Here is a 27,047-nt window from a genome sequence, read left to right as displayed (position 1 = left end):
CAGGGGAAAAGCCTTCCTCCCACCGACCTGGCCGGCCAATCAGGAGGGAGGCCCGCACCTCCCTCACTTCTGACAACTATTTAGCAACTGAGCTCAGCTAAAGTTTCCAAAAAGTTAGAATAACTTCCTCTCTCCAAGACCTCAATTTTTTTACACAACCTCGGTCCTTGAAATAAGAGCCCTTCAAGCAACCTGGAAAACGTTTGGTCAGCAAAAAAAAAAAAAAAAAGGAAAAAAAAAGAAAAAAAGAGTCCTCCTGTTTTTCCAAAGGATCTGTCTCAGGAATTTAAAGCACATTTAAGACACACACACACTCACATAACATAAGGAGGGGGGGAAAGGCTCTTCCCCTCCCCTTCTTGCAGAAAGCATGGAAGAAAGCTCCAGTTCTCCTGTTTCCCCTGTGGATAGCTTGGGGACCAGTGAAGAGGAGCTGGAAAGGCAGCCAAAGAGATTTGGCAGGAAGAGAAGATACAGTAAGAAGTCCAGCGAAGATGGCAGCCCCAACCCAGGGAAGAGGGGGAAAAAGTCCAGTCCCAGCTCCCAATCTTATGAAGAACTGCAGAGCCAGAGGATCCTGGCCAACGTCAGAGAGAGGCAGAGGACTCAGTCGCTCAACGAAGCTTTTGCTGCCCTGAGGAAAATCATCCCCACGCTGCCCTCTGACAAACTGAGTAAAATCCAGACGCTCAAGCTGGCGGCGCGGTACATAGACTTCCTCTACCAGGTGCTACAGAGCGACGAGATGGACAGTAAGATGACGAGCTGCAGTTACGTGGCTCACGAGAGGCTCAGTTATGCCTTCTCCGTGTGGAGGATGGAGGGAGCGTGGTCCATGTCAGCCTCCCACTAGCCACCGCCCCGGCCGGGCCAGCCCAAGGGGTAGGTACCTGTTTCTCTTCTCCTGGATGATGGTCTGGGTCTGTTTCCTTCCCTTTGCCCTTTGTGGAATGCTGGGGATGCTGATGGGTTTGGGGTCGCCGTCCTGGAGGGCAGCATAGGCACGTCCAGTTCCTCCCGCTCCCCCCGCGCCGGAGGAAATTCAAATAAATGGAGCTTCCAGGAAGGCAAAAATGAGATATCTCCAAAATTTTGGGGCATGGGGGAGGGAAATAATAATCAGCATGCTTTTGCTCTGTTGGAATGGGGAGTAAGAGGGGGATGGTGTTGAGAGCTGGAAGGTGAGGGACAGAGGGGAAACCGTCACTGCGTGAGATTTGCCAGAAAGCGCTGCTTCGGAGAAGGGCTCAGTGAGGAAAAGGTGATGGCCACAACAGGCTGACAAGGGGATCCAAAACAGCTGCTACCCCGCTCCATGGGTGTCTGCACCCCAAAAACCCCAGTGCTGAGCTCCGTGGTGGCCACATCCTCTCCCAGCTGGGGGTCCAGGGGTCAACAGGACCCACGCAGGGCTTGGCGAGGGGTTCGCCCCAGGTTGTGTTTCTCTTAAAAGAAACAAGCAGCAGATGTCGGCTGCAGTCCCGGGCTGTGCCCTTTCCCCCTCACACAGCAAAAAGCAAACAGACACAGGAGAAACTCTGCTAAATTTTTGGGTTTGTCCAGTTTCCCTTCCCCAAAGTGACGGTAAAGCAGCGGCTGGTGTTAGGCGCAGTTTCTTATTTACTCTCCTCACCAAACCCTTCCTTGTCACTTTCCATTAGCAGAAAACTACTTCCTCTTCAGCTGCCTTTGTAATATTCAGGGAAGGAGGAATAAACAGTGAGAAAAGAGTGGGGGAAAAAGCCTTTTAATAACACCCTCATCTCCAGCTAATTAAGCAGAGCAGCTCTGTGTAGTGTCAGCCGGAGTTTGGGTCTGGCCGGGCACTGTCTGGGGCTCCCTACATAAAACAGAGCCCATGAACCTATTTCACCAAGCAAACACTCTGAAGGGACATTTTTCCCCGCCACCCTTATGATGTAAAAATGAAATAATTTCATCATGTGCAGAGCTGAAGAGGAAATTTTATCCCAGCCCACTGGCCGGGCTTGTTTAAAGAGGCAAATCCATCTTTGTTCGGTCAGCAACGAACAGCCCCTTTGAATAAATAATATACAGAACCAGGCAAAAACTTGATGCAATTGTAGTGCCTCCATTCAAAAAGCTAAAAAAAGGTGAAAACAGGACTTACTAGTGGTGTAAAACAGACTTAAAACCATTTTAGGTGTAAATGTTTTGCTTGCATCCTGAAATGATTTGGAATTTGCACTTTGGTGCTGGAATTAAGCTCTTCTAGTGATTCCCCAAAATACTCAAAAAGTCTCAAAATTGGTTATTCTACCCATTGCACGAGCTGCCTGTTGTTTAGCTTTATTTAAATAGGTAACCCTGTTGTTGTGGGGCTTATGGCCATTGCTGGCGTTCTTATATTTTGCACATCGTGCCCCAATTTCAACTGCAAAAATCCAAAACTGAGTGGGTTTTTCAAAAGCAAAACCACCCGTTTATAAAACAGAGAGCCTTTTCCCATGCTAATCTGGCTAAAAAACTGCAGCAAACAGACTAAAAAGAAAAGAAAAAAAAAAAAAACCCACACAAAAACCCAGGCTTCTTGTCAAAACCAGATGTAAAATGTCCTGAACACATATTTCTTCAGCAGTTTAGATTGGCTGAATAGGAAAGTGCTGGGCTGGAACAATGCATTGATTCTGTTGTTTCCCAAATGATGTGTTGCCATTAGCCAAGGATGGTTGGAAATCTGTTATCTAATACACAACCCTCCTAGCACACGGGGCAAAACCTGCCTTTTTTAAACCGTGTTTTATACCCCACATTGATTAAATTATTATTAACGTTGCTCTGATGAGGCAGACTTTATGGGTAGTGCTCAGATTGTCCCTGTCCCCAAAAAAATGTATGGATATAATGGAAAAATCATAATGCAGAACCAAACCCCGGCATGTTTTGGTTTGATTTGGAATAAATAGGAATTTGACTCCTTCACCGTAACCCAACCTCCAACCCAGTGCTCTGAGAGGGATCTTGCAGAGGAAGATCCCAAACTTTCCCCCTTTCCCTGTGCCTGTGCTGTGCAGGAACACGCGTGTGGTTGGACTGTTGAAAAGGTTGTTGACAAATGGCCTGGTGCGGTGCGGTGTCAAATTCTATCGTTTATGGCGACAGAAATTACGGCTGCCAGAAAATAAAAAATAAAACTACAGCGAGGTCCTCAAGAAACCCTTGGAAACAGGCAAGTTTAGTTGGGTGGTAGGACTTTTTATGGGTTAGAGGGGAGCAGCCTGTGCTGCCTCAATGGACAAAAAATCCATAAGAAATTGCTGTGTGGGTTTGGAATCAGCGCCCGCCTTTCCTAGGGGGTAAGAACTGCTAACATGGGGTGAGTGCCACTCAGGCTGGGCTGCCATCCTCCCTTTTCCTGAAGTTTTGGGGAGAGAGAAGCAAGGAAGGGTTTTCTCTTCGGAGGAAGCCTCATTCCCCTCTGGCTGCAAGCAAAACAAAAATCAGAGGAGCTGCTTGATTAGAAAATCAGAGCCTTGGGAACTGGGAAAATGCCACCTGGCCCCTGCGAACGTCAGCAGGTCACTGCTGCTCGCTCCCCCGGCCACGAGAGCTTTTCCTGTTCTGCTCCATGGAATTCCAGACAACTGACTCTGGGAGCTGCAGGAGAAACAGGCACAGATTTTGCACCTCTAGGACTGCAGTGGGATGTTTCAGCCGAGCCTTCCTTCCCCACAAAATCTCCCCATCCTCACCTTCCTCTTGCAGCCACCTTTCCCTTTTGCTTTCAAAATGTTCCACAGGCCAACAGTTCCAACTGAAAAGAACAAATTGGGGAAAAAAGTATATTTCCTGATACTCCTTTTAGTAGGGAAAAAGCCTGTCCAGCCGGGATGGCAGGACCAGCAGCACAGCAACACAGCCCTGAGCCCCGCACCAGTAAGACCAGTCTGCTGCTCCTTCCCACTCACTGGGGATGAGCCCTTTGCCTCCCCTGGTGCTGGGAACTGCTTTTCCCACCTTTTCCATGCTGGAGAAGCCACGTTTAGCGCGTGTGTTCAATCCAGAGCCCTCATCCCATCGCCCCTTCAGACTAGCAGGGCTGTTTCCAGTATAAAACACCAGCATCCTATTTCATTTTCTCCTTAAAGAAGCAAACAGATGTTATCTCTGCTGGCCCTGGGAACAAAACCTAATTCTATAGTGTCTGAGAGCAGCACAGTTAACTGGGGGTGTAGTGACACTGGAACGAAGCCCTTTTTTTGTCCCAAAAGCCCCATTTTTTTATACGCATCCTTCAAAAAATGTAAATAAGTTTCCTTGACAGGAAGGATTGTAAAGTTTGGTATTTACATTAATAGCCTTGTAGCGGCGGGGAGGGGTGGGGGTTTCATCTCAGTGCATTTAAAAAGCCCAGCAAAATGCATTTTGGATCCTCTGTTTACGTTCGTGTCTTTCCTTGGGAAAGGATAAATCTGTTACCCAGCAGACACCAAACACGCTGCAGTCAGCCAAAAACCGCTCAGGCTCAGGGATCTTTGAAAAAGAGGGTGCAAGGGAAATGCTCCGGAGTAGGAGACATGCAAAGAGACAAATCTGCCAGGGGCTAGACGCAAATAAATGAATTATCCATCAGAAAAAGTTGGAGACACGCATGGCAGAGGGAAAATGCTGGATTGGGTCCGAAGGAACGCTTAGAAAAGTGGTAAAAACATGTTATTACTTAATCTGCTGGAGGCAGAGCTGCGGTGAAACTCCTATCGGGAGAGATGCGCGTTGAAGGGTCATTAAGGGAACAATCGAGGCAGACATTTCGGCTAAGTAGACCTAATTTGTCTCCAAATTAGTCATCCTCACACCGCTCAGCTCTGCAGAGCAGCCCTAATTTTCAAAGCAACCTCATTAAAACAAAGGGAGAGATTGAAACGCTTCTCCTGAGCAACCTCCCCTCACATTCCTTCCTACAGTGCTTTTTGGGGGCAGATTTCCTGCAGTTATAGGTAGCAGTGATAAATGAGCCCTGGAGATCACAGCGGGCTCTTACAGAGCTGGGACAGAACCTGTAACCACCGCTGAGATCTCTTTTGGGGACATTTCATGTCACTCTTTCCCCCGGCAATATAATTATTTTTATAGCCGTAGCCCTCAGAATCATTTCCATGTGCTTCAGCACGACTTTGAAATCTCCGAGCCCAAAACCTCCAGAATTTATGTCTTGCTGGAGAGAGCTACAGGAAGGGTTTGATGAGGCCACGAACATGGAAAGGGACGGCACCAGAGCCCCGAAACACAGAGCGAGCTGGAAATGCCGTCCGGGAATTGCAGCTGGCTGGGGAAAGCAGGTATTTCAGGGAGCTTTTTCACCCCTCTTCCCAGGTTTTGCAGAAAATTGGGAAGGGAGAAGGAAAAGCAGATTGCTCCTTGCAAGCCGCTGATCCCACCAGAAACCTCGGTGGCTGCTCGGAGCTCCTGATTCCTTTCTTCAGGCAAAGTTGGAAGTGACGAAAACCAAGAAACCATCCAGCTGGATATTAGCAGACTCGTACTAATTCATGATCAGTTCTCAAGAATTACAACAGTAGAAATATTTGCCAAGGATTAAAAAAAAAGGCAAAAACCAAAAAAAACAAACAACAAAACACCAAAACAACACTTGGCATCCTGGCATTAATTAGATTTGTAGTTGTGGACGATGACCACTCAGCAACAACAACTAATCACACACAAAGAGCAAATTAACTCAGCCAGCCCATAAATCAAGGCAAGGCAGCCCTTGCCCTCAGACCCATCCCTTTAACCACTTCCACACCAGGCCCAGCCAGTCCCCCCAGCCCCGACGTCCTTGTCCTTCTCCTGCCAGCTGTGGGAATCAGGGCTCTGGGAGCTCTTCGGGATGTGCTTCTTCTCCCCGCCTTAGAGCAGGGGTTTGGGGGCTAAAATAGAGGATCCTTCTTTGAATTTTATTTGTGATCTGCTACCTAGAGCCCAAGGTTTTCAGTGTTTAGCGTTAACGAGGGTTTTCGCTCGGGAATGGGGGAAAAAAAATTAGTCTTTCTCTGTCACATCAAGGGAAGCAGCGTCAGGAATTTGGAGACAGGTTCCTAGCAGGAGGAGGGTGCAAACGGGACAGGGAGGTTTCGTCACCAGTCCCATAAAAACGTGAAATAAGCGACAACAACTCCTAAGCCCTGCTATTAACAAAAAGCTGAAAGTGGCCATTAGATCCCTGAATTCTCCGGATTTGTTCCCTGACTTCTCCGGGCGGCTCTCCCCATGGCCTGAGCCTTTTGGATGGAGAAGGTTTGTTGTTCTAATACTCCAAAACGAGCACAGGAAAGGCAGCATGGATTCTTCATTCCCAAACTAGCGGCCAGAGGGTGTCTGGCACTGCCCAGGGGCTGGGATCCACCTGGGTTCAACCTCTCTTTGTTATAACTACGTGATTTGGGATTTTCTTTTCTTTTTTTTTTTTTTTTTTTGTTTTTTTTTTTTTTTTTTTTGAGATCTGCTCTCTCCCAGATTACAAAAGTGGTCAGACACCAAAACAGAAAATAATCCTTGTGCCCCGCACTCTGTGGTGAGCGACAGTCCCTCCTCTTCCTCCCATCTCCTCTCCACCTTTCAACCACAGCTTGGAAAACAGAAAAAGGATGAGGTGGGGGCGAGAGAAGAGATAGATGTCTACAGGTTCAGCTTGATATATATTTACTGGAAAAGGTCCAGTAAGCCTGGCCTAGCTTTAATTGAATTCCTAGTAAGATAGTTTTGCCTTGTTAGCTGCCACCCCCAAGAAGCATTTCCTTAAGAGATATTAGACCTGCCAAACACACGCTTTAAAACACACGAATGGGGTTTTGGGTGAGTTTGGCCACCAAAAATGCTCATTCAGTCATTTATCTGATTATGCCCTCGGTTTTAGCTGTTCAGGGCTCCTTTAAAACTCATATGTTTGTGCTTAAATGTAAATAAACCAAATTGCTCTGCTGAAATAGGGGAATCACGGCTGTGCTGAGCCTCCTATTAAAAATAATTAGTTAATCCAGCTTGGAAAATTTAGTAGGGTGGGATGGAGCCAGGGAGAAGCTTTCATAGAAAAAACAGTATTTTGGGTGGCTGGAAGTGGGGGGATCCCTGAGGAATCCACACACAGTGTCCCCAAAAACAAGCTCCTCAACAACATTAACCTGCCAAAGACACAAAAATGCACATTTCAGGCTGACCCTCATGGCAAATTTTATGCACATCACGGTGTGATTTCTCAGTGTGATGGGGCTCCTAAGGCAGAATTCTTGTCTGGGAGGGGAAGCTCAGAAATGCGAGGAATAAAACAAATAAAATTGTGGACTCATGAGAAGGTGAACAGGGTGATGCTTCCCAGCAAACAACCTGGCATTGGTAACTGGAGATAAACCACCTTGTTAAGGGAAGGAAGGAGTTTATAGTTTAATCCACCCACACAAAACCTACCTGAGCCCACCAGAAACCCCAGTACCATCACCCATGGCTGCTGTCAGGACCACGCTTGCCCTGCAGCATAAAAATCCCTCTCTGAATATGGCCAGGACGGAGATGCAATGAAATTTATTAACAAGCCATTAATCAAAGGGGTTTGGATGGGGAAAATAGGTTTTCAATTTGTCCCAGCTGAGCCTCTGCCTCCCTGTCCTTCTCATATGTATCCCATCGCACCGGGATGCTCAGCACCATCTCCAGGCCACAACCCCCCAAAATTCCTCCCACAGGCACTTTTATGCCAGTTCTTGTGAGTTGGAGTCTTTCTTCCCCCAGACACACAGGTGAGCTCGCCCACCAGTGGACTCCAGAGCATAGGCTAGGTGGCAGGAATTGAGCTTCTGCATGGAAGCAGAGCATTTTCACCCATGGCAGTGCCTCTGGGAATGCCAGGGAATCACCCCCTTGGAAATTTCCCAGTGAGAAACCATGGCATAAAACCACATAATAAAAACAGGCCGGATGAGATAACACCCGTTTTTTTTTAAAAAAAGCGCTCTGCACACAGCATATTAACTTGTACTTTTGTACACTAGATAAGATGACTATTCTGCATATTTTGATTTATTTTGCTTTATTATTTTGCCTGATGAGCCCAGGAAATTTCTGATAACACCAAGCCCTTTTTGCTGCGGTAATTGCCAGCGCGACGCTCCAGGCACGGCCCCGCGGTCCCCAAAGCTCCCTTCCACCTCCGTGGGAGTTTGTGCACAGAACAACCCAACATTTTACAAGGGTTTTTTCATCCCTGACCACGAAAGGGGCTGTTTAAGAGATCCCTGGGATTGCCAGCACTAAAGAATCTATTTTATACCAGATGGGGCTGAAACGTTTGCTGTTAGGAGGGAGCTGGAGTGCGGCAGAGCGGCCGTGTTCTTGTCTCCATCGTGATGTGATGAGTTTGCACTTGGGTTTTGGGACTGAGAAGAGGTTCAGGCTTTTGAACTGTTTAAAACAGCTTGCACCTCATGAACAGGGTAGATCAGAGATCCCTTTCCAGTGATTCCCTTGGAAACTTTACAATCAAACAACCTAATGATCAATATTTCTCGTTATAACACGCGCAAAGGAATAGCCCACCACTGCTTTCCCTGTTCACTCCGGGGAAGTTGATAGCGGAAAGCACCTCAAAAAGACCCTGTCACACCAAAAACACAATTCCAGGCACCCCCCAGGGCAATGCCATGTGCCCAGAGGGCTGAGGGTATGGAATTGGGAGCTCAAAACACACTGATTTTCAATGGGACCGAGTTAATCTGGAAGTTTTCCTCCCAAGCGCTGTTATTTTGTAAACCAGGCAATACTTTCACCCTCAACGAGTGGAAGAAGGTAAATATTTTAAAGTTGCCGAGGGAAACAGACATGGCTTTGAAAAATGTAGCTATTCCTTAGCTGTGCATATTCTTGGAATTGTAAGATTTTTCGGGCTAATAATGTCAGAATCAATTCATGGAATTGTATGATTTTTCAGGATAATCATGTCAGAATCAGAGAGAAAAGCTCCTGGCCTTAAATACAACAGTCTGCAAATCTATTCCCCCTTTTTCATACTGGTTTATTGTTCTCACATATGCATCACTAGCTCATTTTCTGCTGCAATTAGCAAGGTTTTCGTGCCCACTGCAATGCCCGAGATACGTGTACAAGTGCCAAGGACAATTCTTAGATCTGCCCACTCACCCCTGCTCCTCCAGAAAATAAACCTCTTGTTTAGAGCACATTCAGAGCGATTTCCTAATGCCATCATTTCCCCAGCTGTGAAATGTATTTTTGTCCCCCAGTGCTGTTTTTCCTTAATCTTTTGCTGAAATGCTACTGCACAGTTTCTCACACAGCTACAGCCACATTTGTGTTGTTTGAAGATCCAAAAGCTGTTTCTGGAGAGGAAATCCATAGGCTCCCCGCTTGCCTTGAATTACTCATCCACTGAACTGCTTAGGCTGCCTTGCAGCTTCTCTGCAGCTCAGGCACAACCTTAAAATTACACACGGGGCTAAAATATTCCAAAACCAGGGGGGTTTGGGTCATTTCTGAAAGAGGGAGAGGAGGAGATGAAGGTTTCCTGGAGCTGTCACAGGGAGCCCGGGCCAGGAATCAGTGCTTAAAGCTTTTCAGGGGGAAAGCTGCTGGGATAATTTGGGACCTGGGTGCTCGGAGCTGCTCCACTGAGGTGCAAACAGGGACAATGAGGCACTTCCAGCCCTGCAGCCACGGCACAACCAGGGAAGAACTCAGGAGAGTTGTTGGCTGGTGACAAGCTTGCTTTTACCCCCACTTCCAGCTGGTTCCCTTCTCCCAGGGGTCCAGGTGAGCTGGGAATGCCTGAGCCAGGAATGCCAAACCACCCCCAGTCACAGGTCCAGCCCTGCGCTGGCATTGCTGGGACCCCAACCCTTAACCCTGCTCATCCCCCCCAGCTCCTGGGAGCAGGACGGGAGCCCTGGAATTTGGGCTCTCCCTCTCCCCAGCTGCCAACATCCCAGCACCACGGAGGGATGCAGGGACACCAGGCTTTACTCCAGCAGGTCCAGGAGGCATTGGATGGGGCTGGGAGGCAGATGAGGCTGCTCCACTTCCATTCTCTTAGGAAACTTAAGAATTTTTATAAAAAAGCAAGCGAGGATTTGGCAGCGAGCGGAGGGTGGGGATGCCTGCCAAGGCCTGGACAGCTGTACCTTCTTCACTAGCAAGTTGTGTGATCAGCTAGGGCTGTGCTGAAAGCCAAGAGGAGTTACCAGAGCTGCCACATCGCATTTGGCTGATCCTCCCTCTGGGAGACACCTTAAAGAAACAAACCCATCCTGAGAGCTCTGCCAGGGTCAGCACAGTGAAACCAGGGCTCACCCCGCAGGCTCGGGGTGCTGCTCTGGTGTCCCCCCACCCCTCCCCAGTTTCGGATCCAAGATGAGGGGACAGGGGAGGAGGAGACTTATCCGAGGCCGTTTTTCCATTTTTGCTTGCGTACCAAAGCCCTGCCTGCCCCTCCCGAGCACGGCTGGACCTTCCCGACAGCTTGAAATAACCCAGGAAATTGTGCAAAAGCTGCGGCGGGCCCGTCCCGCCCGGCGGGCCGCAGGGACGCCCGGCTGGGCAGCCGGGACCAAAGGTGGGACTGCACTCCAGATTCTACAGCTCTGCTCTGCTGGGGTCTCCGAAATAGCAGGAGGGTCACAGCAGAAGGAGGGAGGGAGGTGCGGTGGGCTTGGGGGGGATTTGGGAAGCGCTGATGTGCCTGCAGAGCCTGGGCCGTGGCTGGGGGAACCTCCCCTCCCAGAGAGAGGGACAAAAGGCTCTCCTGTCCTCTTAAACAGAAAATTATCCCCCCTTTCCTTCAAGAGAAAAGCGAGAGATCTACCTCCAGGTGTTACCCCATCCCCTACATCTCCAAGCACTTCCCAGGCTTGAAGATTTCATTTGAAGCTCATCACTGAAACAACCTCTTGGCCTCCAAAGCCTCCCTTCTCTCGGCTTGCCACGTGTATTCCCATTCCCCTCACAAAGCTCATTTTCCTTGCAAACCTCTCCAAAAGCTCTCGCCAAGCACCCGTGCTTGCTCCAAAGCTACTCTGAGGTACCCACTCCCCACACATACCCGCGGTGCACAAACATTTCTGGCCACATTCCTTCGTCTCTCCCCACCCTGGCAGCCCCAGCAGCGGCAGATTTCCAGGCTGGGAGAAGGAAAAGGTGGAAAACCATGGGAGCTGCTGACTCAGCACCTGCTGGCACTAGAGGGCAGGGTGAACTGCATTAAATAAAGCATCAGGTGGGGTTGGGGTCGCATCCAAGGGGAACATCTCCTGTGTGCCTAACAGGGAGCACGTGGAATATCTGGGAGCGGCCAGGAGCTGTCTCACTGCCCAAGAAAAGGAAATGTTGCACTGGGCAAATCCCACGTCAGTGATCATGAAGGGAGCAGACTCCCAGCTTATTTAGTTTAAGGTCAGAGTGTGGCACCAGAGATGCTTCCACCTTGCAGTCACAGCTGCCTTTCTGATAGAATTTTTTTTTTTTTTTTTAAAGAATCTCATTTCTCTGCTGTGTTTTCCCTGAGTATGTGATTAACCCTGCCATGTCCTCCTCTATATTAGGAGATTTAAAATTAGCTCCAAACAGAAAAAGCACAGGTCTACCCCATTCCCTTCAATAAACAACCCAAATTTTTAAAGATGACTCCAAGAGGGTTGGGCAGCTCAGTGCTTTCATGAGGGAAAAACCACACAGAGCAGGCAAGGCAATTTGTGGCCTGAACACAAGGAACAAGACCTCCCAGGCCAGCCCTAATCCTGCAGGACAAGCATCCTCCAGAGCTGCTGATACCCACAGAAAGCATCTGCCCTTCCCCGAGGGACTGGCTTCCTTAAAAATCTGAAGATTGGGGTGCATGAGAAGCAGCTGGACCCCAGAGAGATGCTGTGCCCACGGTGCTCCTGCAGCACCTCAGCACAGGCTGAGACCCCAAAAACTGCACAGGAGAGCTGGCAGGACCATCCTGAAGATCCTGGGACAAGGAAAGGAGAGGGACAAACCCCAAAATCTGAGAGATTCCACGGATCCCTTAGAAGAGAGTCACTAAATGCTGCTGGGCAGGGGAAATGCAGGGGTTTGGTTGTGATTTGGGAGTGAAAATGTCTCAGGCCTGCTTTGCTGCTAAGGAACAAGGGGAGTCTGTAACTCTAGACTGGAAAAGGGGGGTTTGAAGTGTTGGATTATACCCTTTTCTGACTTAGAGATGGGGTAATTGAGAGGCATTTTGAAAACTTTTATTTTTAGTCTCATGAGAAGGGTAAGACAATACATATAGATGTTATAATTTATGCTATTACAATCAGAAGTTAGCTATTTCTCTAAAGTATCTAGTCTTATTTGTAAGGTTATTTTTTGAAACTTGTTTCTAGTTCTATTTCTCTCTCAATAATGTTTGTTTTATTCAACATACTCATTAAATGTACCCAAAAAATACAACCAAACAACAACCCCACATACACATTGGAGCACAGCGAATTGCAGAGGTGATGGGTGAGGAGGGAGCCCCTGGCTTACTCCCATCTCTCTGGTCACCTCCAGCCTGTTTCCCACTGGTTTTGGCAGGCAGCAGAAGTGCCACGGGATGCTGGGGCTCTTTCCAGCTGGTGCCTCTTGTGGGGACACTTCCAACCGGAGCCTCTGGGCCAGCTGAGAGGATGACATCTCTCTTGTGACCATGGACCATTTATGGGATGGCAGCAGTGGGTTTTGCTCTCCTTGCACCCCCAGCCTACCCTGGGCTCATCTCCACCGTGCCCTAAAACCACCTTGCCCTGCAGTTTTGGCTGGTGGATGGTGCCTCAGTTTCCCCTCCGAAAAGCAACTACTAACTATTGCAGTGCCCATCTTGCCCTTCCCCAGCAGGCAGGACCTTGCCAGCAGAGGGAAGGGATTCACATGCCACCAGGCTGGATTTACATTCAGCCCTTTATATTCCTTTCACAGCTTCTCATTTCAGAGATCTGAATTGCAGATGTTGCTGTGCCTCAGATTTGGAGAGGGACAAAAACGGAAGGAAAAAGGTTAAGCAGCTCTGTGAGTCACTCCAATACATGACCTACTGTTGATTTAGAAACCTACCTCGGCTGTAAATACAGAATAAGCTTCTCCAAAGTGTTTAACCTCTTGTATTCTGTCCAGAAAAACTAATAAATGAGAGCAAAACATCCCTCCTGAGTCACAGAAGCAACAAAGCTGGAAAACCCTGCCATGGGTTCAGCTCTGAGGATAAAGTGACCCAAAACAAGTGACCTAAGGAGGGAGGGGAAAAATAAAAAAGAGGTATTAGTGGGGCAGATAATGAGGAGAGCAGGCTGTGCTGCTCTCTGGGATCTGCTCCAGGCAGCAAAGGCAGGGAGTAACTTCCCAAACAAGCAGAGAGAGGCTGTGCCATGAATAAACTAAAATACAGCTCAAACCAATAGCGGGACTCTGGCTCCACAGGCACCCACTTGGTGCAACCAGACTCTCCTTGGAGTTGCACAGGCTCATCACATCCATCACGACCCCAAATCATTTATTTACAGGCTGCTTTTTGGGGGCTCTTGGGAGGCAGAGGACATCTCAGCTGCATAACTGGGGAAGGACTGGCAGAAGAATTGCAAACAGGAGAATTAGCATTGCCACAGGTCTTGCCATGCGTCAGTGCCAGGGCAGCTCTGGAGAGGGCAAGCTGTGCATGGAAATGTCCTGATTTCAGCTTTGGAAATGTCCTAATTCTAGAATTGGAAAGCCCTGTGAGTTTTGGAAGGCAGCTGAACCATCCAAACCCCCCCCCCCCGAACTTCAAATATCTTGTTGAATCATCTTTTGTCTTCAAAGCAGAGGGTGTAGCAGCGGAAGGAGAGCTTTCCCTGGGATTTGAGGCACTGAGTGGGAGTTGAGAGAAAGGCCAGCATCTGCTGATCTCAGGGTACCACCAGGAGAATTCTGCACCAGGATCCTGAGGAGGTCACTTGGGCTGGAGCCATCCCGAGGCCTCCGGTTTGAGCAGGATCCTGCAAAGTGACCAAGGGGGGCTGGGTAGTCCCAGCAACCCCACTGATTAAAGGGAAAGCTGATGGGCCAGCAGTTCCAGCATAAATCAGGCTCGCCTGAAATATTTAGGCGTGATTTAAATCGGCAGAGCTGTGGTTCACAAACCACCAAAGGTTTTTGTAGGGATGGGAGTGCTTTAAATAAAAATAAAAGTCACCGTTCTGCTCAGCACACAGATGTAAAACTCAGGGCAGGGAAAACTGCGTGAGTAGAGCTGCTGGATAATTCAGGTCCAAATACCTCCTGGAGTAATCTTCCTCCAGTTCCTCCCTATTCCAAGGCAATTTCCAGTCCTAATCAGACATGAACTGAGACAGGATTCCAGAAAATGTATTTTAAGCTCTTTTTTCCTAGTTTAAAAGTCAAAGATAATGTGCTCAAGCTTTTCCACCTAAAACCCAAAGGCTGGAAATTTACCCTATTAAAAAGACTACATTAACTGATTAATTAAGTTAATAATCTCTTGGGGTTCATGATGGGCAGACTGAAGCCAAAGAGATTTAGAGCCCCTCCAGAGCTGGTAGGGTTTTGAAATACACCCAGTTTTCTTGATCCTTTTGAGAATTCCAGCCTAAACTCCTATCCAGCAGCCTTTATCATTTAATTACTCTTTGGATCTCTTGGAAAAACTAAAATCCCTAACACACAAGTAAGAATGAAGCAGCATTGTCAGGTTTGGAATACACAGCTCAAGTGCAAGTGAAGGTACAAGTTGGTTCAGAGCTGTCCCCACATGTCCCAGGCTGTCTCCATGTCTAGTCTCTGCTCCTTTTCCTGGCAAGGAAAATCCCACAGGCATTCCCTTGCTCAGCCAACAAGATGACTTGGCTGGATCTCATCAGGGAGCCAGGAAGTGAGTCCCCAAAAATTAAGCCCCTTGTCCCCAGCCCATGCACATAGGAGGATCTTGGCATCCATGGAAAAGCAGAGCAGATCCCCTCAGAGCAGATAGAAATCACCAATTCCTGCAGTCAGGGCCTGGCTTGTATAACCAGGCACTGGAGGAAAAAGCTCCGGTCTTTCCACCCTCAAAGGTCCCTTCCAACCCAAACCAATCCATGATTAATGGAGCAGGGAGGGAAATCATTTGGATGGTGCAACACTGGAGAAGTCCAAGAGCCTCATCCCCTGGACTTAAGGCCATCCCAAAAGCAGAGGTGGAACAGCCAAGTGAGGAGATGGGAGCAGAATGAGGATATCTCTGGAAGGAAAAGCAATGCCAGCAGCTCTCCTGAAGTGTCTGGAGCTGGCACAGTCCTGCCAGCCTCCTTATTCCAACCCTACATAGCTTGGGAACAGCATGCAAACACTTGGAAGGGAAGGAAGAAAGCATTTAATAAGTCTGAAATAATTTTTTTACAAATTCATTAGCTATTATTTCAGCTGCGTGACCTCCTGAAGGGACTTTCTAGAGGGCCAGATTATGCAGTCAACTGAAAATATAAATAAGTATGGAGAGGGCAGAGATCACTTTTTTCAGCCAAACCGTGTGGGATGTCAGGTTAGGTTTCCTGTCCGCGCACTTCCAGGAGGGGAGCGTGGCCCAGCACTTGCATTTCTTCTGCCCGCTTCAGGGAAAATAATCTCATTTATTGGTGTTGATTTCAATTACTGCTGCTTTTAGGGAGCCTTTAGTCTGAATGTCTGTGCATAGATTCACACCGATATTTACTGCTGGGGAAGTGCTGTATTAGAGGTGAAAGGTGCAGTGCACATACAGATACAGGTCTTCCCCAGCCCTGGAGGTGTCCAGGGCCAGGCTGGATGGGCTTGGAGCAGCCTGGGATAGCAGAGTGCCCTTGCCCATGGCAGGGGGTAGAAGAAGATGAGGTTTAAGGTCTCTTCCAACCCAAATCATTCTGTGATTTTGTGGTATGATGAGGCCCATCTGTGCCTGTGTAACAACAGCAACTAGAATTTTCAAAAGAAAACCAAAGCATTTTTAACAGGTAAAAAGCACACACAGGAGTGAAAAGTTCTTAAATTAAGTCACCCCAGACATCCTCCACACCCAGATATTTAACTGAATCTGGGATCACAGATGATCTGTGTGTTGTGTGCAGAAGCATGAACACATTTCTCTAGACAGAGACAGATCCAAGCTTCCCTATTCTCTCCCTGCATTCAATATGATTTCCTAATAAGCCACTAAACCCTCATTTCAGTCACCAGATGTAACACCCAGCCTCCCTCCCTTCACAAATATCACACGCTGGTTTAACCTGGAGAATTCGAAACTTGAATATCTTGTACTGCAAATATAAACCGTGTGTAAAACTCAGTTGTACAGAGCAGAAAAGCTGTTCAGCATCAACCAGAGGTTCCCTTCACCCCTGGAAACATCCAAGGCCAGCTTGGATGGGGCTTGGAAAAACCTAGTCTAGAGGGAGGTGTCGGATCAGAAGACCTGTAAAGGTCCTTCCCAATCCAAACCATTTTGAGATTCCCTGAGCAGTGGAGCCCATCAGCAACTTCTGAGCAAGCTCCGGGCTCCCAGCAGCACCAGCTTGGCTCAGCTGGGCTCAGCTCTGCTTGCCGTGGAGCCCAGAGAGGAGCAGCACTGCCAAGCTCCAGCACAGAGCCTTTGTTGGGAGCAGATGCTGCGGGGAGCTCCTCCTGCTCCCCCCAGAGTAGGGATTGCATCAGTGCCACAGGTTATTATCCCAGCGGGAACCTCGCAGGGGTCACTCGCCGAAGCTCAAACAAGTCCAGCTTTTGCAGCTGGCAAACCTAAACAAGGCCAGCCAGCTGCTGCCGAGCTGAGTCAGCCGCACTCACTCGTCCACTTAACCCGTTCGTTTAATCACCCAAACCCCAAAAACCTGACAACTGCAGACAGGAGAACACACATCTGCCCTTTTGCAGCATGACAGGCTGGAAAAGACCGTAGAAACCGATTTTCCAGGGCTTTTTTTCCCCTAGGCTGCTGAGTGCGTGCTGCACACAAATCATGTTCCTGGGAGTCGCTGGCTGGGCTGCTCTGAGTCAGCAGAGCATGTGCTAAATCCCACCCGGCCAGCAGCGGGGCGAGCAGCACGCATTGAAATATTAAACATGTGATTACGTCCTCTGCTAAACACAGACCAGCCAATTTGTTTGCTCCTCGAGCAGAGAGGTTCCATCTCTGCATGCTTCTTCCTCCGAAAATTTGAACTTGCTGGAGCGAGGCTGTTTGCTCCCCTTTGAAAACAGCAGCAAGGGAGTGATAACTTTGTTTTACCTCTCGTGAAGCCATAAAATCCAGAAGTGTGATGAAAAGGTGACACAGGAGCTCTGAAGGGGATAATTTATTGATAGGAAAGGAACACAGAGCAGCGGCACAGACAGCAGGCAGAATAAAATGAGATTTTAGAACTCATTAGTCAGTCATTGCTTCAGGAATTAAATCTCTCAAGGTGTTCATTTATGGGAGGGGAGGCTTTTGGAGCAGAGCACAGGGTTGGGAAGCTCCTGGTGCTATCCAGGCTGGAAACTGAAGAGGTTGTGAGTAAGATCTGGCTCCCTGTCCCGCTCGCCGTGGTTTGCCTGCCTGGCACGACCCGCAGAGCAGTTTCAGGGAAGCCCATAAAGCAGCTGGCCAGCCCCACTCCGGGCTCAAGGCAGTGATGCTGCTCCTGGGAGTCTTGGAAAAATGATTCATGGATGCTCAGAGCCTGGACGGGGACCAGGGGGATGCGCTGACCACAGGAGGAGGATGACAGCATCCAAACCCACAGGAATAAAGATAAAATATCCCTACCCTGACCAGCCCTGAGGAAGATTCACAGCCACTCTGCTGTTGCCTGCATCAAGTCCAACTCCCGGCCCTGCACAACAGACCCCAAGGAGTTGGGCACCCCCAGGAAGCCCTGGGGAAGAGGCTGGCAAGAAGAGGAGGAGGAAGACGAAAGAAAGGGGTAGAGATGATTATAAACACCAGGGCAGAGAGCCCTTAAAGGGCTGGGGCTGAAATCCAGAGGGCTTGGTTTAAGAAGCCAAGGTTTAAGGGTTTTAGATCTGGTTTAAATGGGATATTCTGTGATTCTAAGCATGGGCAAAGCCATCTGCATGGAACACAGCAGCTGTAAAGTTTAGGAAAACAACTGTGTGGTACTTGCATTAAAGGCTGGAAGAAACGTGGGACTGAGGAGAGATGTGGGACTCAGGGTGGCTTTTGCCAGGCTTGTGTGGTGCTGATGTAGCTGCCAGGCCAAGGAAAAGGGAGAGAAAGAGCCCCTGGGCAGGAGGAGATAAGGCAGCAGAGCAAGCCGGTCCTATCACACCTATTCAAATTCCAAGTCACTGTCACCATTCCCAGGGTGCCAAAACAGCCAGTCCCAATGACTCACCCCAGCCCCACAAAATCCAGAGTGGCTCGCTCATTACCAAGGACTCCTTCCCCCGGCAGGATTGTTTGCCATATAAAATATAACTCCCTCTTCACGAGGGCAGCACCCTCTAACCCCAGGTATTTTAAAGAGTTGAGCAATTCTTGCCATAAAAAAAAAAGATCAGAGGGCCTTTATTGACTGCAGCAGGTTTAAGCCGGTTTATTCCAAGTGAGAATTTGGCCCCTTGACTTCAAGGAAGATATGCTGATTAATCCCAGATGGAGACCTGGCCAGGCACAATCCCTTCCCAAAGTCCTGGGACTGAAGCACCTCCATTGCTCAGAGCCCGGGTGGTTTTCGAGGAACAAGGAACAGCACCTGCCATGTGGGAAACATTGGGCCAGGGAATTGGGATTGAGGAATTCAGGGACCTTCAGGGTGTGCCTTATAGTGGGGAGAAGATGCCAGAGTAGCATCCTTTCTCCTGCAGACATCAGGGAATGTCACCTGGGGTGGGAGTCCAAAACCTGGGCATTGAGCGCAGTGGGTGAGGAGATGGGGAATCTTCCTGGCTTCTTCCCACTGAAGGCTTTTTGTGGTGCTCTGTAAGAATCCATAAGAGTAAAAACAGGATTAAATCCATCCATGCTTCAGGGAAGCTGCCCCAGCTTTTCTTTGGCAGTTTTGAGAAGCAAACACAGCTTCATTCCTACTCCAAATGCCAAGAATAAGGATCTTTTTTCAGCAATCATCTCCAAGGCTAACTCAGGACAGGCAAGATTTTGCTTCCCAGAGCTGTAGGCACAAGTGCCATACTTTTTGCAGGAAAAGATAAAATCCTTCACACGTGGGCCCATGGAGAGATGGCAAAACTGTGGATAAACAATTCCAAGGCAGGTGTTGATGAGTTTGTGCATCTTAAATGCAGAGAGGGTGGTACCTGCCCCACTAAGGGCAATTTTTATTACCCCTGCCACTCCTGCAGGGGCATTAAAAATTCACAGCTATGGAATGCCAGTGTCTCTCCCCAAATTTCCTCTGAGGGTCTCTGCCCCAAATTTGCATCGTGCAGGCCAAGGGGACACTGAGGGCTTTGTGTGCGGAGGAGACTCCTGAGAAGAGGGAAATGCCTGGGCTCGCAGCTCCCTCGCTCCAGCCCGGCCTTCCAGGCTGTGTTTGTGAGGGCCAGCATCTGGAGCGGAGTGGGAGCCGAGGATTGATGGGCAGCAGCACACGTACAGCTGTGCACATCTGGCCCGCAGGTGTCTCAGCTGCTCTTTGTCAGGGACATGAAAAAGCACCCCGAGTTCCCGGGGCAGTCGTACCTGTCCCGTGGATTGTTCCCAGAAGCCCCCAGAATTCCATGGATTTTATGTCTCTGCTTTTTAGTGGGTGGCCTCAATTTTTTTTTTTTTTTGTTTGTTTTTCCATTATTATTTTATTTCGAAGAAGGAGTTTAAACCCTAGATGCTTTTAAAACAGGGGGGTTTTGTTGTTATTAACTCCACTGGCATTAATCCACACAGCTGAGTCAGCCATAATGGATGGTTGTCATCCTTCCCCTGATTTACTCCTAGGAGTAGAGGTTACTACAGAGCCTTTGTGCTGCTCTGATGAAAAAAACTCCTTATGCTCAGCCACAGGTACAGCCAGACTTGCTGGCAAAATATTTAATGTATGCAAGGACAGGCAAAGTGGGGAAACGGGTAGGAAAAGTCTCATCTGTGGGGTAGGAAAATCCCAGAGCATCCCACAGGGATGCTGCTGCTGCTGGGGTTTGGGAACTGCAGCTGCACACAGGAAAACTGTGAGAGCAGAGGAGCTGCTGGCTGAGCAGGCCAGACTGACAGAGTTCCCTTGGAAAAAGAAGAAAGCCACAGATGTATATGTTTATTTTTAGAGAAGGTGTCTTTCCTAGAATTTGTATTATTTTGGCAGGAGTGCTGAGGGGGAGGAGGAAAGGTTTCCCTTTGGCCAGTAATATCTGCTCTCCTGAAACGGGGTGGAGCAGGAGGGTGTTCTCACAGCCCGGTTCATATCTCAGTTGTGTTTATCCCTGCAGAGGCAGAGGGGGACCAGCAACCATGTCCCAGTGACTGCCAGCTTTGTCCTAAATGAAATTAAATTAAATTTTCCCTCGGGCTGTGAGCTGTGCCTGTGCAGGGTGAGATCTGTCATTGTGAGCATCTCAACGGAAGCGGATGGGCCACCTGTGACAACTCCACCCTCCTTCCCTGATTTCCAGCCATTCCCACTGCTCTTGGGCCTGTTTTGGATGTGCATTTCAGGCAGTGCCTGGCCAGAATTGCCGGTGCTCTGGCAGCTGGAGCCCGCCTGGATCCGAGAGGGCTGTAGGATGTGGGACCCAGAAGGCAGAGGAAGTTGGGATGTGGCTGCTCTCTCCCTTGGTGTGAGCCTCAGAGCCGCTTTCCAGGGACACATCTGTGTCTGTGCAAGCTCTCCTCCCCAGCCCTGGGTATTTCCCTGGAGCTGCACTAGGAGAGCACCTCATTCCCTGCCTTTTCCCCACTTTGTTCCACACCTTTCTCCTGTGGCTTGTGTGGGGGAGTGGATTGGAGCCAAACAAAGCGGTGATGAGCTCCGCTAGCCAGAAGGGCTGGTGGGAGCCACCTCCTGCCCCTCTCTGCCCCCATGCTTGCTGCCCCGAGCCACCCACGAGGCAGCCGGGCAGGCACGCAGCTCCTGGTTGTCCCCAACTCCCAAACACCGGCGCAGCTCCGTTGCTTTTCCCTGCTCCGACTGCTCATTAGTGGCTTCCGCCCCTCGGCAATTCCGAGCTGCCATTCCAGTGATGTGCTGCCAAGGTTTTAAAAAGGGGGCTCCCACAAACCTGCCTCCTCCTCCTCCAGCTGCCACCAGCCCTGCTCGGCCTGTGGAGGAGTGCAGGCCTGGGGGAAATATGCCTTTTCTGTTTAAAGCTTTTTTAAATGCTGGTTTAAAGCTGGTTTTATATTTGTTTTAACTTTCTGGTGAGGGAGGGACACAGCACCTTGGGGCCAACATTCCTGGCTGCCCAAATTTTGCTGCAGGGAGGCAGAACGCAAGAGAGAACATCTGAGCATCCCAGCAGCAAAATGCTTCACTTGTCAGCATTTCCTTCTACTCCCTGTGGTGAGCACAGGCCCACAAGACTGATTTTAGCTGGCTACAACCTGAAATGTTGAAGAATTGGCTCCTTCTAGGAGGACAAAGGACAAGTTTTTCCATGGGAAGTTGTTGAGTAGAAGCCACAGGTAGAAGCCATTGAATTCCTCTCCTTGGTGAGCATCCTTCTCTTTTTCTTGAGGGGTTCTTTCCATTCAAGGACAGGTTGGACTGGGCTTGGAGCAACCTGGGATAGTGGAAACTGTCACTACCCATGGCAGGGGGTGAAATGAGATGGGCTTTAAGGTCCCTTGCAACCCAAACCATTCTGGGATTCTATGGACACCAATAACCCTTTCTGCAGCTGTGTGAAGGGGAAAAAAATATTTAAAGCAAAATGATGGAGTAATTTCTGGCAATATGTGAGAGAATCACTCACAACTGGAGCTCTCTGTCCGGTCCCTAGCCTTGTGGCCATGCTCCATCCTGCTCCAATGGCTGGGAGCAGACCCAGGCAGGAAGGACCAGGGCTCTCCCCTTGGCTTCTTCTTGTGGCATCATCTCTTTAGGATCCTCTGATCTCCCCGGAGAGCGAGGTGTCAGCAAACCACGCAGTGGATGCACAAGAGGGTCTGGAGAGGGAGAAACAGCATCAGGGTGAGGAGAAAAGGCTCCAATCTCCATTTCCTCATGCCACACACCCATCAAACTGCTCCTGACAACAAACTGGGCAGCTGCAGGATACAGGGAGGATGTTTCACCTCCAACCAGCCACGAGCAGATAAATCCCCCAAGCTCTGCAAAGGCTGAGGTGAGTCAGAGAGAGGCTTCTCCCTGGCTGAGGAGGGGTCCCAGGGGGGCCCCGGGGCTCAGGAATGAGCCTCTGCCAGGGATGTGTTTTGAAACAGTTTCCCAGCTATAAGATGCACATAATTGTGGCTTTCCCTTCATCTGGGAGACTTCAAGAGCGGATGGTTGATAAGGGTAGAGCAGCAGAGGCAGCTCAGCCCGAGCCAGGGGATCTGGTTTCAGTCTGTCCCTGCCCGCAGCATTCGATCTGATTTTGGCCCTCTCTCCACCCCCTCGCACGGACACAATTATCTGAATTCCTTTCTCGCCGCTTCCTCCCCTCTGAAGCCTTGCAGCCTGGCCCTGCTGCTTTTTCCAGGGCTCCATCCTTTCCTGGCTTGTGGAAATCAAGGGATTTCTGCTGGGTTTATCCTTTCCTGGTAACACCCCAAAAATCAAGGGATTTCTGCTGGGTTTAGCCTTTTGTGGTGGGAAACATCCCAAAAAATCAAGGGAATTCTGCTGTTCTAAGGTGCTTTTTTTTTTACCACCGAAATCACAAAATGGTTTTATATTCAAGCAAGGACAGGCTTAAGTTGAAACAGGTTTATATTTAAATTAAACGAGCTTAAATTTAAATGAATTTGAGCTCTTTAAATTTAAGCAAGGCCAGATTGGATGGGGCTCTGAGCAACCTGGTCTGATGGAAGGTGTCCCTGCCCATGCAATGGGATGAGCTTTAAGGGCCCTTCCAGCCCAAACCACCCTGTGAAGTGGCTACCATCGATTCTGGCTCCAGGGACAGCTGATAACTCCATGAAATAATTTGGGAACATCCCTTCAGCAGTGATCCTCCATCAGCAATGTTGGAGCACAGCTGTTTCCCACTCTCCCCACACCCTGAAGCAGCTGGGCCGTTTTTTTATTTGCCCACAAGACAAAAACAATGGCAACAAAGGAATCACCATTGGGCATGGAAATTATTGAGCTCAAGCAGCAAAAGTTTTGGGAGGTTTTTGAGCAGATCACGCCCCATGGGATGGTGGGAGGCCAAGTGTCCAAACCTGACCATGGATCTTTTGATTGATCTGTGCCACAGGGCTTTTTAGAGGAGTTATTCCAGCTAGGAATGATGGCTCTTGAGCTCAGGAATGGGATTTTAGTGATTTCCTAAAGCAGGAGCGTTGCCTTTTGTGCTGTAACCCAGCATTGCTTGAAGCTACTGGTGGGGCTATTCCAGAATGATTTTTTTACACTAAAAAGAGGAGAGATCCAGTGAGGAACAAAATTCCTCACTCTGAGTGTGGTGAGGCCCTGGCACAGGGTGCCCAGAGCAGCTGTGGCTGCCCCTGGATCCCTGGAAGTGTTTAAGGGCAGGGCTTGGAGCAACCTGGGATAGGGGAAGGCGTACCTGACCATGGCAGGCATGGAACAGGATGAGCTTTACAATCCCTCCTGTCCCAAACCATTCTGGGATTCCATGAATGCCACATTTTCCTCACCTTGATATATTTGCTCTGTCCCATCTTGTTTGGTCCTTACCTCTGAGAAGAACCAACTCCACATGGGATTTCTCCTTCCCCGTTCACCCTAAAATGGGCCTGGGATGTAGGGAAAGAAAACAAAAAAGGCCCTGGGGGCAGAGCCTTTTTTCTACACCTTCAACTTTAAAAGAACTTGGAAAAGCTACCTTAAAAAAAAAAAAAAACAAAACAAATAGCAAAACAAACAAAAAAAAAAAAATAAATAAACCCAAACAAATTCCAGCAGTTTTCCTGCATTTCACATTTCATTTGCACTCTCAGCCCTGGAAATTATTTCAATCCTTTTGTAACTAAACCCACTCCAATCCTATATGGGCAAAGGCCTGGGGGACCTGTTGTGAAATTTCCTGCAGCCAGGGCCGTGCTCTTGCTGCCACCTTCCATCAGGCCAGCAGCTCTCTGCTCCCGTGACATCCATGCTGGGCTGGGAAATGCTCCTGGTGGGTCTGGGAAGTGCTTCAAAAACAAGGGGAAAATGGATCAGCAGGGCCTCAGACAGAGGAAGCTGCACTGTGGCAGGGCATCACGGCTGGGTTCTGTGTTAGGGTAAGAGAAATGTTTGGAAATCCCCGAGAAATCCCAGGAGAAAGCAGTCCCCATGCCTGGAAGTGTGCAAGGCCAGCTTGGATGGCTCACAGAGGTTTTTGGGGCATTTTCCCTCTTCCTCAGCCCTTCCTTCCTGCTGCAATAGCTGAACTGCAGCAAGCAGGACCAGGTTGCTGACATGAGGATCACAAGCTAGATACAGAGTCTGATTTCAGAGCCTAATTTCAGAGTGCAATTTCAGAGTCTGATTTCAGAGCCTAATTTCAGAGTGCGATTTCACAGAACTGCAGCACGGTTTGGGTCAAAAGGCACCTCAAAAAAGCCAATCCAGTTCCATGGAACTAGCATGAGATGGAATGAGCCATCCTAGAGCTCTGGAAAATCTACGATCCGCAGGGCAGGCCATCACCATCCCCTCACCCTGACAGGGAGGAAAATCAGCCCGTTAGCACCGAACTGCTGTGGAATTCCCAGTTCTCCAGCTGGAGCTGGAAACCAGAAAGAACCAGTGGGAAGGAGAGGCCTCAGGGCAGCAGCAGCCAGAGCAGGGGGTCTCAGCCAGAGTTAAAGACGTCAGCTCTGCCCTGGGAGCAGCTTTGTGCTGAGCTCTCTGCTCTTGGGTGGGATTTGAAAAAATCCCTGGAACTAGACCAGCTTTTTATCTGGTTTTACCTCGTTTTCATGTCAGCCATATTCAGAGAAGAGCAGGGCATAGCAAAATCTCGTGTGACCATCCTCCACCCCTTTCTTCTGCTAGCTGGAAAAAATAATAGATTTTAAAAAATAAAATCAGCAAATTGCTCCGTGGTATCTTTCTCCTGCCTGGATTTTATTTTCCTTTCCTGGAGCCCTCCCTGGATGGGGAAAGGGTCAGCCTGTCAGACATGGGCATCCCCAAACCACCGGGAGAGGTGGAGCTCTCCTAAGTGGTCCTGGGCAGCCTGACAAGTCCCCGAGCTGGTCTGCAGAATGTGGTTGTAATTAGATAATTAATAACTTGGAGAGGGAAAGGAAAGGAAATCAGCTAAATGGAAGCTTTCCTCAGTGGGAGGAAATAATTATATCTGCTTTTTGATATCTGAGCTGAGGTGGCTTTGCTGAAGGCAGGAACAGCACCTTTGCCTGCAAAGCCATCCCTGCCCTGAGCAGGATGGGGGATCCCACGGGCACTGCTGGGTCATGGAGTTTGTCCCACAGAATTTACCCTGCTCCTGGAAGTGTTCCATGCCAGGTTGGAGCAATCTGGGATAGTGGAAGTTGTCCCTGCCCATGGCAGGGGGGAGGAATGAGATGAGCTTTTAATGTCCTTTCCAGCCCAAACCATTCTGGGATTCTGTGATGTTTTGATGGATGCATTGCTCCTGCCTATGGATTGACCATGTTAAATTCCAGTGCAAACCAGGCTGTGACATTACCAGACTCTGAATTTAGGCTGTCTATCCAAAACCCTAAGGAATTGTGCTTCCACTTGCCCCTGGCACACTGGATCTTGCCCAGTGCCTGGATAAACTACATGCTGCTGAAACCAGGGGCAGGATTCAACACCTGCTGATGAGCCAGAGCCTGGATTTGTAGGGAAAAAGCCCTTCCCACACAACCTATCTCAGAAAGATGTCCTCCATTTGGTGTATTTATGTTTCTTCTCTTTTCTTTTTTTTTTTTTTCCTTTTCTCCAGACTGTCCAGTGTCTGCGACTGAAGTGGAATTGGGATATATCCAAGTTTGTAGCTTCTGAAACCTTAAAAACCTCAAGAAAACTGGTCCAAAAGACCCCTCTTGACCTCCCTCGCTCTGAACTCTTGCAGAGCATTTTAGACTGAGCAGCAAAACAGCACCGAAGAGAAGGGGCTGAGACTTTGCAACATCTCTCCCCAAAACGACTGACCAAAGAGAGGAGAAGCAAACATTCCTGCTTGTTCATTGTTGTTGGGATTTTGTGTCTGTCTGTCTGTGCGTTTGGTGTTTTATTGCTAATTTTTTTTTTTTTTTTTGGGAAACAATCTTAATTCAGGAATGCATTTATGAGGCATCTTTGGGTTTGGGTTTTACTTCCCCTTAACTGTATTCTTCTTTTTTTTTTTTTTTTTTAAATTCCACATCTGATTTCTTGTACAGTAATGGCAAAACTGGACCAAGGCTCTCAGCAAAAATAGGAAAAGAAGGAAAAAAGCCCACTATGCCCCCAGCTCCCTGCATGATTTATTTCCAGTACAGCCTGGATTACAGACTGCCCTCCACACTCTGCCACCTCTCCCTTATTGCTCCATGATTTGCTACCGCTCATCCCCTTCCCCCTTTTTTTATTTTTTTAAATGTTTTTTTTTGTTTGTTTTGTTTTCATTTTCTGTTCCAGTGTATATGTTGCTTATTTGTTTTATTTATTGAGATATTTTTAACGAGCTAAGAGACTGCAATGTCGCTGTGTATACTGCTTCTCTTGCCAGTAAAAATAAAGATGTCATGCAGCTACCGAGGGTTTGAGATTTATGTTCTTGACTCCACAGCCCCCAGCAGAGGCTGAGACTCTTCCTTGTGCCCCACAATGTTTTGACACACAGAAATTTGGGTAAAAACCCTTTCCCAAGGAGTGGGGTGATGGGGTGCAGAGAGTGTGAGCATCACTTGTCCGGCCTGATGTCTGCAGGATTATTTTGGCTTGGAATGGACCTTAAAACCCAACACCTTCCACTAGACCAGGATCTGGAAACATGGGGCAAAA

The 27,047-nt window shown here is 48.7% G+C and overlaps 1 protein-coding gene across 1 annotated transcript; it reads left to right on the top strand.

Annotated features, from left to right (window-relative positions):
* The first annotated feature begins 136 nt into the window (after positions 1-136).
* TWIST2 (twist family bHLH transcription factor 2) lies at positions 137-26,798 on the top strand. The gene is made up of 2 exons (XM_053983005.1): positions 137-882; positions 26,005-26,798. Exon 1 carries the CDS (start codon positions 371-373, stop codon positions 851-853), a length of 483 nt encoding a protein of 160 aa, XP_053838980.1. The 5' UTR covers positions 137-370; the 3' UTR covers positions 854-882; positions 26,005-26,798.
* Positions 26,799-27,047: the final 249 nt, after the last annotated feature.

The sequence above is a fragment of the Vidua macroura genome, chromosome 7 (genome assembly GCF_024509145.1).
Source record: "Vidua macroura isolate BioBank_ID:100142 chromosome 7, ASM2450914v1, whole genome shotgun sequence".
In the NCBI taxonomy this organism is placed as follows: domain Eukaryota; kingdom Metazoa; phylum Chordata; class Aves; order Passeriformes; family Viduidae; genus Vidua; species Vidua macroura.
Note: the sequence above shows the minus strand (reverse complement) of the source record. Positions and strands in the feature narration are given on the sequence as shown.

Bases quoted from the DNA above. Each gene is read 5' to 3' on its own strand.
- TWIST2 (XM_053983005.1), top strand. From the start codon at position 371: ATGGAAGAAAGCTCCAGTTCTCCTGTTTCCCCTGTGGATAGCTTGGGG.